General features: G+C 37.0%; 1 protein-coding gene across 1 annotated transcript in view; it reads right to left on the reverse strand.

The window, feature by feature from the left end:
• LOC126373139 (actin-histidine N-methyltransferase) overlaps positions 1-14,641 on the reverse strand; it is a 50,567-nt gene continuing 35,926 nt past the window's right edge. Inside the window, exons 5-9 of the mRNA XM_050019164.1 lie at positions 8,132-8,240; positions 6,647-6,774; positions 2,000-2,199; positions 920-1,094; positions 1-233 (exon numbers count right to left, since the gene is read on the reverse strand). Of these exons, the coding sequence (XP_049875121.1) occupies positions 125-233; positions 920-1,094; positions 2,000-2,199; positions 6,647-6,774; positions 8,132-8,240 (721 nt within the window). The 3' untranslated portion in view covers positions 1-124. The remainder of the gene's footprint in view (positions 234-919; positions 1,095-1,999; positions 2,200-6,646; positions 6,775-8,131; positions 8,241-14,641) is intronic.

The raw sequence follows: 14,641 nt of genomic DNA on the forward strand, positions 1-14,641 counted from the left end.
TTATTATTTTTTTAATAAACAGACAATTAGGTACCTGAAATATTTACGTATATATTTTTTTGGTTTATTTTATAGGAACCCTCCACGTACATGTTATAATAGTATTTAAAAGTTTAAATTTAAATTACGGTTTCATTTCGCCTGCCGATGGTTTCTCTAAGGCAGACTCTAAGTACTTTATGGCACTATCTAATACTTCGTTTTCGCATACTTTTAGCAGCCTCACTTTTTGCCTGGAATAATAAAAAAATAATATTATTTCTCATAATCATCGTCGTCAAACACATCGCTATAAACGACTGCGGGATTTCCTGCAAACTACACTAGGGCAGGACTACTTAAGCTGCTTGTATGCATGTATGCTTGTATGTCGGGCATGTCGTAAAACCCGACAGAGGGACAGTGATCTTCTAACATAATGGACAATTTTATGGCCAATAGGCTGAACCCTTGTCACCCTAAGGTTAATTAACATCTTAGGATTCCTAGGACTTCGTATCAACAGTGGCTGCAAGTTGTCTTGATAATCAAGTTGGCAGGATTTGATAGGTCCGATTTTGTAGAAGCGACTGCCAAAGTCCGTTTATGAGGTAGTACTTATTCCCTGGTGTTGTGCAATCGTGACTTTTAAAGGAGTATATAGGACGAGATAAAGAGTAATACGAGAATCAACCAGCACCTCTCGACCGTAAGTCTGACTTAACTACTGGACCACGGAGGTCATCGTACGCCAAGCAAATCTAAATATCTCTTTTTACCACTTACCATGGTTCAATAGTAGATCCTAACGTACGCCGTGCACATCTGAACATAGATTTGGACAATGTGCCCATCGGGCATCGAACCCGGACCTCCTTTGACCACTAGACTGTCAAATATTAAGATTTACCGCTATTTATTTAAGACAAGAATATCTTACTTAGGGATAGTATCAGGCGCATCGCCGAGCTTGTAGGCAGACTTGATGAGCTTGCACCGCGTGAGGAGGAAGGAGTAGGCGCGGCGGTCGATGTCTGTCTCCACCATGGAAGAGGTCCCGGGCTCTGACACCAAGTCCCCGGGCACGCCCACGCCCATCCACTTCGTGATCTGATCTGAAAATGCATGTATTTTTGTTATACAGGATGTTAGCGACATCGTAACGAATCCTGAGAGGACGATCCACTTCGTGATTGTAAGTATCTGAGTTAATATCAATTGGAATTCAAAATAGTATAAAATTTGAGGTTTCCACTTGATATTAACTCAGAATCATGAGCTGAAACATCTCCCTCAGTTTTCTATACGGGGTCACTCCAGTGTTTGTGTTAACACTCATTATTAAAAAGACAAAATCTAATCGAATAAGTCTGAGTCACATGGGGTTTGAATCTGCAACTATCATCAATCCAGGAGGAGGGTGGTGACCATTACAACAACCAGATCTTCATCCTGTCCATGCACCACCCGTTAGTAATTAAAAACATCGATGTCAGCAATCTTGGTGTCAATGTTTTAGAGCCGCCAAAGACGTCTAGCATCATCATCCCCTAGCGTTATCATATTTTTCACAGGGGACGCTTACCTAACCGGAAGATTTGACAAGTTCGTTTTTTTACAAGCTAGGCTTATGTAATGACTACGTGCTAGCGAGCAAACCATATACTTAAGTAACTGGAATCAAAAGCTTAACGTGCCTTCCGAAACACGACATCATTGTACATTTTTTATAAATTCAGTGTTCTCAAAGTGGGAATGTTTTAGTTGTAAAAAATCTTTAATAGTAAGGCACTGGTTGCTTTTTTGTCTGTTCTTTCTTTTACCTACCCTGATCCTATCAATTTATAATATTTCCAAGAATATTTCCTTTTATTTTGGTGCAATAAAGTATATTTGTATTGTATTGTAACAAAAAAAATCTATTTTTACATAACTTTAGGCTGTTTTACAATGGCACATCACTGGTCCCAGGTGTAGCTGACCGCTAGATTAGTCTCAGTATAAGTATATTTCGACTCACCTGGATTCATGTTGAATATCCTAATAAACGCGAGTAGTTCTGCGCTGATCGGCGAGTCTCCCTTATACAGGCTGTAGTGCGTCACTCCGGCAAGTCCCAGCTTGCTCAGCAGCGCTAGTTTAGTCTCGCGTTGTGGGTCACTCGCACTTATGCCGAGAGCCAATGACAAACTGTCGTACTGGTTGTTTGGGTAAACAAAGCTGAAACGAGAGATTATTTTTATAAAATAAATATTCTGTGGGTCTAAAAATGCTCTTCTCTTATCTTGCTATTAAATATCAAATAGCAATATTGTTTTTAAATGAAATGCTCAATGTGGCCTTTGTAACCCTCCTGGTGCCTTAATAGGGATTATGTGCATAAAGGTTTCCTGTAAATTGTAAATCATACGAAAACAGGACTGGAAATACTAGATTGATTTGTATTTCCTTTGTGTTAAGTTAATCTATGTATTTGTGTAATAAACTGGATTTGATTTAAATGACAAAATATGATTTTAGGTATTAAAAATTTTACCAGTTTTCTAGTTGTTTGGAACTATTATGAAACGAAAAAAACATTCTGTTTCGGTTTCGATTCTTGTTTTTTATTTATGAAATTTTCATAGTTCTCTATTTACGGCAGTCTCTTCAGCACTTATATGTTTCAATGAAACAAACACATAGAGTATATGAAAGCTACTTCACAATCGTTAAGAGGTTTTGTAGAACAGTCATACACTTCGTGACATAAGAACTGTTATGATTCGCACATTCTATGATATGATGCAATGTTATGAGCACATAACGTTAAATCTTGGTCTTACAGACATTATACCTTGTTATGTTTCATATACAATAGACCCTAGGCTAGCCTGGAGCCTAGAATTATACTTTACGGTTTATTTATAAATATTGTCATCATCCTATGAAGTAATATGTGTACGTATGGAAACTGTGTTTGAACATAGTGACTGTTTGTGCTATGACAGTTATGAGCGTCGAGGCTAGTTTTAACTGTGCAATAAAGCGTTTTTGCACTGTTTTAAATTTACGCGGTTATTATCATAATTAAAACACATAATAACGGGTTATTACCGTCATCCCGTGATCATGGCACTTGCAACAGTTTCGAAATATCGGGAGTCTCATATCCCCATTTTAAACGCGGTAAGAACCCGTTATTATGTGTTTTAAGCGTTTTTGTATTGTAATGTATTGTAAAGCATGTACCAGATTAAGTATCATGGAGAATGCTACACCGACAAGAGCGTGGCTCTTAAATCAGTGATGACCAGATTACCGTTTGCTTTTCGTTCATAAACGCAGATCTGTGTGCAACAAGCTGAACTGAAAGCTTTTTCTGTACATAATATATTTTTTGCAGGAACAGGAAAATAAAACCGCACTCCTAATAGGCAAACACCCAGTTTCGTAACGCCAATGTTTGCTATTCTCTGGTAACTTGCGATAATTTGACCGCAACGCGTCAAGTCATCACGATTACGACCGCAAACTTCACTTGTTACATCAGACTTCAATCGCTTCCTTAACTAGTAGAGTAATCTATATACTTACATACATACTTAAGATTACTCCGGCCAAGTAGTTAATACCATATGCGGCAAATCTTAGTAGATTTGATTTACATCCACGGTTCGAGGCAACGTCCCGTTGAGCACCTTTTGCGAGAACTAACATACATACATACATAAACTCACGCCCGTATTCCCCGAAGGGGTGGGCAGAACTACAAATAATCAAGAAACTATTTGCAGCCACTTTTGATACAAAGTCCTAAGGTGGATAATGATAAACCATATGATGATAGGGGATCAGCCTATCGCTCTTACAGATGATCCATCATGTTCGACAGGACTAACTATACGCATAATACATACTTGATACGATCTATTGACAGTTTTAACAGTTTATCACCTGAATACGATTTTGACCTGTTTTGTTCTAAAGTTTCCATGATGCGACCAAAATTTGCTTTAACTTTCTTTGTGACACAGGTGACTTATTAGCCCTAGTTTGTGAATGTGAAATGTTTGTACTTTACTAAATTTTATGGCTGTAAAAGGGTAGGTAGCTTGGCCACTACCTATTAGGTGGAGACTTGTAATTAGCCTTTAGTTAATGTCTACTAATTATTTTTAGGATTTGTTTATGGTCGTGTAAGTCTTTCTCAAAATAAATAAATCAGGTCAAAAAAGCTTAGGATTACGCCTAAATCTAATCTTAATTAAAGCACATAATAACGGGTTCTTACCGCTTGGTGCGAGTTCAGATGGTTCCGAACATTCCGATATCAAAAACATAAACAAGCGGCAAAGAAAGAGGGTAGACAGATATGTCTGCCCGTAGAAAATTATGGATCTACCTACTCCACTCCAATCTCATCAGTCATCCCGTGATCATGGCACTTGCAACAGTGTCGAAATATCGGGAGTCTCATATCCCCATTTAAACGCGGTAAGAACCCGTTATTATGTGCTTTAATTATGATAATAACCGCGTAAACTTAAAACAATGTATAAATCTAATCTTCTTCTTCTATCGTGTGGGTTGTGAGGTGGAGTAACCTCATCAACCCTGGTGTCAGGGTTACTATTGAGCCGCCAAAAGCCCCTGACAAGGCTGATGTAACGACTACATACTTACATCAGTAAGTAGTAACCGGGACCAACGGCTTAACGTGCCTCCTAAATCTAATGTAAGTGTAGGTGAATCCTATTTGTAAAGTTTGTACGGCAAGTTTTGAGTTCTACCTCTATCGGCGGCCGAAAGTTGTATTACACTGTTTTTAGGGACGCTCTTATTGGGGATGTAGGCGTAAATTCGTATTTTTTCTATCAAAAAGCTACGCATATCATGATGTGTACGATTTCATATTGCACACTGTTTAAAATGTACGAGTTGAATTATGTTGCCTAACAAATTCCTAGCTTTATTCAATAACACAACTACCTGGTTCTCACAAACACAAAGTTGGCACACAAAATTTACAACATTCTATAAATTTTGTGTGTCAAAGGTAATTTTAAATAGGTAAATTTACAAATGATTGTTATCAAACAACACGAAACTTACGTTGACTCATGTCACGGAGCCCTTTGAAATCGGAAATTCGTTAAGCTGTCAAATTGATTTAACATATGTACCTAACATAAATACCATAGATTCGATAGACCATGGAGTTACTTAAAAAAAAATATTTCTTAACTCTAATGAGTCTTGTTGCTTAAATATTTTGTTTCGTATTACGATGATTCACTTCAATAGGCAAAAAGTACTTGGTTACGCCAGCACATAACATAAGCGCCCGACTATATCCCAATTGGGGTAGTCAGAGGTACATCCATCGCAAGATGAACTAAGTACCCACACCTCACCGCGCTTTCTGTTAGACCAACGTGATATAATAAAGAATAATACTACGTATATAACGGTAACTGTCCGCCCGCACCAATTCGTATTGGACGCCAAGCTAGAATTACCTCACCCCCTCTGGGTCTTAGGCTGGTATTAATAAACGAATAATAACCCTGAGTTGATGGGATTGATAATTCACCTCACAATCCACACGATAGAAGAATAAACGAATCTCAGCTGAGACTGCCCTCAAGATCATGTTCAAGTCCCCGTTTTATATAAGAGCTGTCATATTGACACGATCTTGAGGGCAGTCTCGATGCTGAGATTAGTTTATTAATACCACCCTTAGTCGGCCATATAGCGCGCGCATATACCGCCGGCAAGGCGCGCGCATACTGTCTGTCTCGCTCACACTTACGCGGTGAGGCAGCACACGGTTAGAAAGATTTTGTATATAGAGTGTCGGAAGTGTGACACTAGTAATATAAAATGGCGAGTCTCTTCACGCCTGCTTTAGGACGAGGCGAGATAAATTTCGACAAACGTGAAATCAACATCTTTTTTGTTTTGTTCAATCTTTCACGCAAAAGTAAATAGTGTTTGCTTTCTCTTACATCAGTAGAAGCAGAGGACGTCGTCCAACTATACCGAATATTATGGTCTTGGTGAGAAATATATATTATGTACTTAATATCATTGGTGGGAAACCATTGCAGGTCGTAAGCGTGTACCACTCATTTCTTTCAAAATTCTTCGCCCCGCACCGATACCAACTTGTCTACCTCAACCGCGAATCGGGTATCCTTTTCACTCCGCAAGACGGTAAGGAGTAAAGAGCGCGCAAGAACTGTCTGTCTCTCCCGCGCGCAGGGCTTCTTCTTCTATCGTGTGGGTTGCGAGGTGAATTACCAACCTCATCAACCCTGGTGTCAAGGTTATTACTGAGCCGCCAAAGGCCCCTGACATGGCTCATGTAACGACTACTTACTTACATTAGTAAGTAGTAACCGGGACAAACGGCTTAACGTGCCTTCCGAAGCACGGATCATCTTACTTTTTGGACAATCAGGTGATCAGCCTGTAATGTCCTAACCAAACTAGGGATCACAAAGTGATTTTTGTGATATGTCCCCACTGGGATTCGAACCCGGGACCTCCGGATCGTGAGCCCGACGCTCAACCACTGGACCACGGAGGCGCGCACGGCTAAAGGCGGCACACACTGTGCAGTGTCTGTGTAAGATCAAAATATTTGTATGAAGCGACCGGTGTGTAACATTGTGCTTACCCGTTATGAAGGAATAGATCGGCGTTGGAGCGAGCACCGTAAAATATGAAGACCTGCTCGCCCTGCTTGAAGTCTCGTAGCGCGTAGCACTCGCCCCGGCTCAACTCCTTGTTGAAGTCTGTCGTAATCTGAAATTACATTTCACATTTTTTTTTATTTAAAGACTGAGCAAGCGAATAATAAACGTAGACCGCGTTCAGCTGCTTCCCGGTCATGTCATGAAAACCGCCAGAGGGACTGGATTCTTTGGAACAAAGTGCAAGATGGGTGATGGGCTGATAAACCGCTCTAGTAATACCGTATTAGTCAAATCATAGTCACTAAATAGATGGCATTCATCAGCTATAGTTTAAAATACCTAATTATGGTTGACTTGGTCGTAAACATTATCTACTACTACTTTTGTATTACAAACACGAGTTTGTTTCTTTCATTAGTAGGTACGACAAGTAATAGGGTTATAAAATATTATGAAAGGTTAGGTACCACTTTAAGTTCTTCACTTTCCGCATAATATGTATTACCACATAGTAGACATTTATTTAATATCACGCAGTAGACATTACATAACAAATTGCAGGAAATTGCTCGTAATTATTGTCATATTAACTAAAGTTATCTAATATTTAATTACTCTTAGTGTTGAATGACTGCCTTTTAATAACACTGTGGAAACCTTTTACTTGACCCAAACCCGAAAGTGTGTAAGTATGTCATCATTTTCTTTTTTGGGTATTTTATTATTAATATATTACAACATTAAGCTTGACTACAATATATTCAAAAAATTAAATAAAATATATCGAAATATTCAGAAAAAAAAATCCATAGATAAGAAGAGGATTGGTTATGTAATTTCCCAGCTCTACGATATCTGCGGGTTCCAATCCCGCCTGAGTCAGATTTTTTCGTTACGCACACGCGTAACTGTTATAAATCCATACTAATATTATAAATGACAAAGTGTATGTGTGTGTCTATCTGTTTGTCTGTCCTTGTTTCACAGCAAAACGGAGCGACGAATTGACGTGATTTTTTAAGTGGAGATAGTTGAAGGGATGGAGAGTGATAAGCTATTTTTGTCTCTTTCTAACCCCCCATTTCCCTAAAATGCGGGGTGAAGTTTACGCGGTTTTAAATGTAGGAAGCTAAAAATTGGTAAAGATAGTAAAACTTCGAAAAGTTACTAAAACAATAAAAATCATCATTATCTCCCTAGCGTTATCCCGTTTTCGCATGGTCCGCTTACCTAACCTGGAGATTTTACAGGTCGGTTTTTATAGAAGCGACCGCCTGTCTGGCCTTCTGATCCGCGAAGGGAAAACTAGACCAACACAGATAAAGTCACAGTCCAAAAACAAACCATACAAAAGATATCATATCCTCGAAGAAAAAGAGTCAAAGAAATGGCCTTTGATAGGCAAGAATGGAGAATGCTGCACCGCGAAGAGCGTGGCTCTTAAATTAATAATGATGATTTCTTACCTTGCCATGCTCATGGTTGCACATATCCCACAGTGGGATAAAAGCTGTGACGTCACAATCGGCCAGCTGGATATTGTTTTGCCTTGTCATCACCGTTGACACCGCCCATCTGCCGAGATACAAAATTTTCACTTAGAAATCATTTATTTTCTAAATACACTAAATGGTCACTATTTATTATTATGTTCTGTACTTTGAGCATTAGTGAGAAAGTATAAGCTGTAAAAGCCTATTGCCAATTGTTGTCAGCTTGAGTTTTATCTAAAATTGCGGTTTTCAGAGATTTCTATAGTCATATTTGTTTGAATATTCGAACAGTTTCTGTAAACGCATATATATAATATTACGTACCTATTATTCGCTTCGAAACGCTAATTAAAAATTATAATTATCAAATATCCATAAACAGACTCCTCATACCTACTCCATTCCTATTCAAAAATGCTGGATCTTGAAAGCCTTTAATAAACTTCTGGCTCAACATTTCTAAACCAAAACTTCGCCGCTTCTCACTGTTGTTTAATTTTCTATCGAAACTAAACAATTAACATTATAATGTCAATTTTGATCAATTTACAAACATTCAGTCATTCAGGCAAATTGTTATCCAATAACTTTCTAAGTTCGAATTCGAACGCAATTTGTTTTTATATTATGTTAAGACCGCAGCTTCCAAAAAACCTATTTTAATACCTTAATATTTTATGTTTTCCGTGGAGTTTGCCGCAAAAAGCAAAGCAAATAGGTAATGATGTTGCATTGCTATTTGTCGTACTAGGTTTGACAGAAATCAAAAAAGACGCTAACCTCCTAAGGCCGAGATTTCCAGACACAATAGGGTTTTCATTTTAAAAGGACATTCGGCCTTACGACTGTATTGACGTGAACTATCACTTTACTATAGCAAATATTTAAAGACATTTTCTTACAATTTGTTTTCTTAAAGTCTTACTCTGACGGCTGTGACTACTCCATTCAATGAGGGACTCTCCAGACAACGATCCTCAAAAAAATGTAGATGGCGTTGTCCAGATTTAACGTGATAATGACCTATTTTCTCATTGCTCGGGTACATAATATTTTATGTTTGCTGTGCCCAATGCGCGCACCAACCTCGGCAGCTACGCTCCATTAGCACACGCACTAAAGACTATTAATACTATCTCCGAACTCCATACTGACATCGATCTATTTACGTGTTCGTTAACGAAATTCACAGACTTAGTTATAAAACTCTTGAGTTTATAATATTTAAGTATTACATACATAGTCGATTACATAGTCGAATTGGGATTGCCTGTTATGTAAATTGTGAATGAATAAATAATTATTCAAAAATATAATGTTATGACAGAGACATATATAATTATAAGCGTTGCTAGATATTTGGATCAGATATGTATACAACTATATTACTACCTATATTGCTTCTTTTTATTTTGATCATAATAATAATGGGTGAAAGATGTGTTGTGCCTGGTAATAACAAGAGTCATCATTTATACCCAAAAACTAAGATAAAAGATGCGTAATATGTCGTCATCCATGTGTTAGAAGGTTTTTTAAACGAAGGTTTGGACATTGCAGTCTATTTTTTTTTTGGGAAAGTACCTAGGAAAGTCTCTCATTATGGGTAACAAAAATGCACAGGTTTTTACTTATGTTATTGTACCTCTATAATATTTCATTGGGAAATAGGCGTGATCTTAGTATGTGAGTACGTATTGCTTGCAATAATATTCAACAGCTATTAGCTTGAGAACATGAAACACACACGGAAGATGTTGAAACATAAAAGAGATTCTCACCAGCGTGCAACTAAACGAAAAACAATGGCGGACACTTATGTACTTTTACTTTTATCCAATTAGAATTTATTCACTTTTGTTTTCATACTATTGTTGTATATTATGACATTTGTGGCGAAATTGCGTCGCACCTTGCAGGGTCGACAATTGCCGAGAAGAATCGGTAAATGCTCTCTCGAGTCAATCGTTGTTTACGATATCAGTCACGGTTACGCAAGACTATTTACTTCCTGTTGGAAATTATTTTGCCCTATTCTTGGAAGTTACTTTAAAACTGAATATTATTTATATTTATTATGATTGTGACGTATGGAGTTACATACGATACAACTACAGGGTATTAGTGACATCGTAACAAAATACAGAGTGGGATTACTCAATTTAAACAAAAAAAAAACAAAACAAGAAATACATGAATTTTGCGACGGAAAATTCCACTTGATATCAACTCATAATCATGGTCGAATCATCCCTCAGTTTTCGTTGCGATGTTACTAACACCCTGTATAGGAGAGATGAAAAATCTAAAGGGCATGTGCCAGTGACTTTTGACGAATTTTTACACGACTGATATAGAAATAGGAATGTTTTATTGCGACCATGTGTTCGTAAAAAATGTGTTGTTATAAATATACAGTAGTAAGTATTATAGTATCAACATGGACCCGGGGAGGGCACTACAACTGGTAGAGAGGACAAGGAGAATGTCACATCATTTTCAAAGCACTTAAATAAGTAGGAGGTTTTGAGTTGTAAGTTAACCAAAAGGGAGTAAGAAGTTTACAGACATACATAAATTCATATTAGCAGTTGCCTTTATAAATATGCTACTCATTGAAATACACTGGGTAATTTGCATTTTACGTGATTTCAAATACAGAAGCAGAGAAACGTTTCCGAGTGGTTTATAAACGGCTACTTTCAATAGTAATGCTACTTAAAAATATCGTTGCTGCACATGTCAGTGTTGCCAATTATCGTACAATTTCGGTACTGAAATGTAGAAAAAATACGACGACATTCCTCGCTTCCTCGCGCGCGCATATGCCATATATTGTCGTCATGCTACCGGCACATTACTTGGATGCATTACTTGAAAGGAACTAAACATATAAACTAAAATTTTCAACCATTCACCGGACACCAATATTTGCTAAACATTACATAGTTGACAATAATCCGGCCGAGACATTTATAAACTTGTGCTCTATTGTCAAAATATACGGAGATTCTCCCAACTATAATATTAACTTTTTGTCTTGATTATGAAAACTACAAAAAGAAATCCCAGGCGCAAATTGTTTACACCTTCTTAGTAAACATTGTGTGAGCGCTTTTTGAAAAATTACATCTATCTATCGACTCAGCCTGTGTCCACCCATTGCTGGGTATAGGCCTCCTCTCTTTCCCGTCATCCTTTCCGGTCCTGTGCAAGTCTCATCCATTGCTTTCCGGCATACCTCACAATGTCATCCGACCACCGGGCTGGTGGTCTACCTCGATATCGCATACCATCCCTTGGCCACCATTCAGTGACAGCCTTACTCCATCTGTTGTCTTTCCGTCTTGCCAAGTGCCTTGCCAATCTCCACTTAAGCCTAGCGATTCGTATACCTACATCTTCGACAAATTACAATCGAAAAAAAAAAAACATTCTGATGTGATATTTGTTAACAAAACGTCGCAATCGTAAACAAGCTACAAATGTTTGGTCTCAAATTTTACCTGGAATGACATTAATTGGAAAGAAATAGAGGTTTTGTCGAAGAAAATTACATGAGAATGTGACTTTTCAAAAAGACGCTTACGTGGTTTTCACTATAAGGTGGCGAGATAAAAAGGCTTCATAAAGTATGTTACTATAGGTAAAGCTGCATATATTTCATTTGAATTCTCTTTAGAACAATTACTAACCTGACTCAAGATACAAAGAGCCAAATGAATTTTCATTTTAACAAGCTTAAAATATGCAAGAGAAATCTTTTTATAACCAACAATAACAATATAAGTTAATTAAATCAGCCTAGAATGAATGAACAATTTCTAGACTAGCATATTCTACGCTTGACCGCATTGTCACTTTCCATCGAGATGGCGTCCATCGCAAACCATATTCCATAAAAAAACAAGTTTGCACAATTTTAATATGAACTATGTAGCTACTCGTGTTACTACAATCAGCATCTTCATATCAAAATTCAGTTTTGAGAATCATATCAGAGCTATACCCTACCATCCTACTATCTAAATCATTTCACATCTCTAATTTAAGAGCCACGCTCTTGTCGATGTAGTATTCTCCATGCTACTTTTTTAAGGGAAAAATGGGGCAGTCGTTCCCTCTTTCCTTCCACCCCGCTGTACACTGTCTGACGCGAGCGGGATGTAAACTGCTTCCTATTACTATTATTCCTATACTTTCAGGGTCCATTACTACCTCATGTGTCTTCGGCTTAGTTTTAACAACCGTAACAATTTTGGTCAAATTATCACTTTGACTTCCAATAACTTTCTTTTTATCTTTAATTTGGCTGTTTATTTTTCAGCTAGTGGTCCATTTCCTTAGGAATAGGTACGAAGTAAAATAAAAGAATTACTAAGAAAGAGAGACCGACAAAATTATGATTTCTGAAGTAAGGTAGAAGAAAATCTTGAAAAAAGTACAAAATGGGTCATATCTCCTAAACCGTAAAAATTGCTTAACATACATGGGGGTGTTTTTGCTAGCCAATGAGCCCTTCTATTTCATTTTTCATTTTGAACGTGAACCTTTGGGCCACTCTGAATTTGTACGAACCACGCAATCCATGGCTAAATTATATGATATGTCATGTAAGAGAAACCAAGATGACATATCTGATTTATTTCAAACGATGATGTTGCAAGTAATCTTAATGATGCATCACATTATGTAGACCCTTTACGTGTCAGGTCAGCTGTGATGAACATTTTGCGGCTTCGTTAGAAGAAATTGGAATAAAACAGTTTGTTTGAAAGTTAGGAATGCTTAATGCTAAGTACTTGCACAAAAGTGTTCATCACTAATTTAAGAGCCACGCTCTTGTCGGTGAATCATTCTCCATTCTTGTCTATCAAAGACCAATTCCTTCACTTCCTTATAAGACACGACGTTCGCCTTCTCTTTAATCTGTTCCATGTAAGCTCTTCTTGGTCTTCCCCTTCCTCTTTCCTTTCTATGATGTTTTCAATAAATTCGTCGTGTCTTATTAAATGTCCAGTCATCTTGCTTCTTCTGTTCTCAATAACTCTCAATATTTGCCTCTTTTCCCTTACTCTTTACTATCCAACTTATTCTTTCCATCCTCCTCCAACACCACATTTCAAAGGCCTCGAGTCTCTCTCTGTCTTTGTGTTAACAAAAGTGTTACATAATGAAAAATATATATCATTTTAGAGTAACTAAGTAAAGCGAATTTGCGCAAGTTATTAGATAAAGAGCATGTGATAAAATGATAATTGCTTATTGAAAACTTTATTTTTTTAAGAAACCTTTACTAAAGTGTCTGAAATCAGATAAGATCGTCGACTACAAATGATAAGTAATCCTTTATAAATTTTGACGATGCTTTTGATAGGTAAAATATATATTGTTATTTGTATGTCATTTCCATATTAGGTATTATTGTTAATTTTCTTTTCTTGCCCATCATTGTTTTCCTGACACAGAAAAATCTTTAATTCCTGGAAATTTTACGAATTCACAGGTCTTAACCTACCTATAGTATATATCATATAATGAGCGCTATAATGAAGTGATCATGTTTCTCATAGATGCGTTGTGTACAGATCGTGCATGTAGTTTGAATAAAGAGCTTTTTGCGTAGATCTCTAGACGAGGAAAGTAAAAGTTCGTGTGAAACTGTCCGAAACAATAACCTATACAAAGACGGGATGCGATCGCATATGGCATTAGGGTGTTTTCATCTGTCGTGAATTAAATGAGTTGGAATTTAAAGTTTCGTTTTGGCTTGTAATTTAGCTTTTTTAACTGTTTTTTTTTGACTTAACATTTCCCTCACATGGTTTATAAACTACTTGGTCGTCAAATGGGAATCGCTAAGAGCTCTTACCTGGTACAAAGGGTATAGCGAGGTAAGGAAGACGAAATGGCCCCCACGGCCCATGACGGAATTATCATTTGTACTGGTATTGGCACTCTAAAAGAATACGAAATGTAAGGTCGTTGACCCCTGACCTTGACCTGTCTTTGAGATATTCGAGAAACTTCGTACGCGCGCCGAGTTTTTTCAATTTTTTTTTTCCGAAAAACTATAAAAGCTAGAAGGATGGAACCAATTGCGTATAATTAGGGATACTTTGAAAAATATTCTGTATTTTTTTCAGAGTTCTGGTGAAATGACAACTGTGCAAAATAATTAAACAAAATAAAAATATATTTTTTTAGTACTGTTCTGTTATGTTTACCGCGCCAAAAAAAAAATATAATACTCTTTGATTTATATACTTACACCACACAAAAACTGATCAAAATCAAAGAGGCGCTTCTTGAGTAATTATGAATTTACTTAGTGTGCGTACGGCTGGTAGGAACTAATTAAAGAGGTCGTTTTTAGATTAATTATTATAATTACATGTTAAACATAATTTCAATCATCATCATCACTATTTTCATTTATTACAACATTGATTGCATCATTTGAAAATATTTTCGACAGAATTT

This window comes from Pectinophora gossypiella, chromosome 15 (assembly GCF_024362695.1).
Source record: "Pectinophora gossypiella chromosome 15, ilPecGoss1.1, whole genome shotgun sequence".
In the NCBI taxonomy this organism is placed as follows: domain Eukaryota; kingdom Metazoa; phylum Arthropoda; class Insecta; order Lepidoptera; family Gelechiidae; genus Pectinophora; species Pectinophora gossypiella.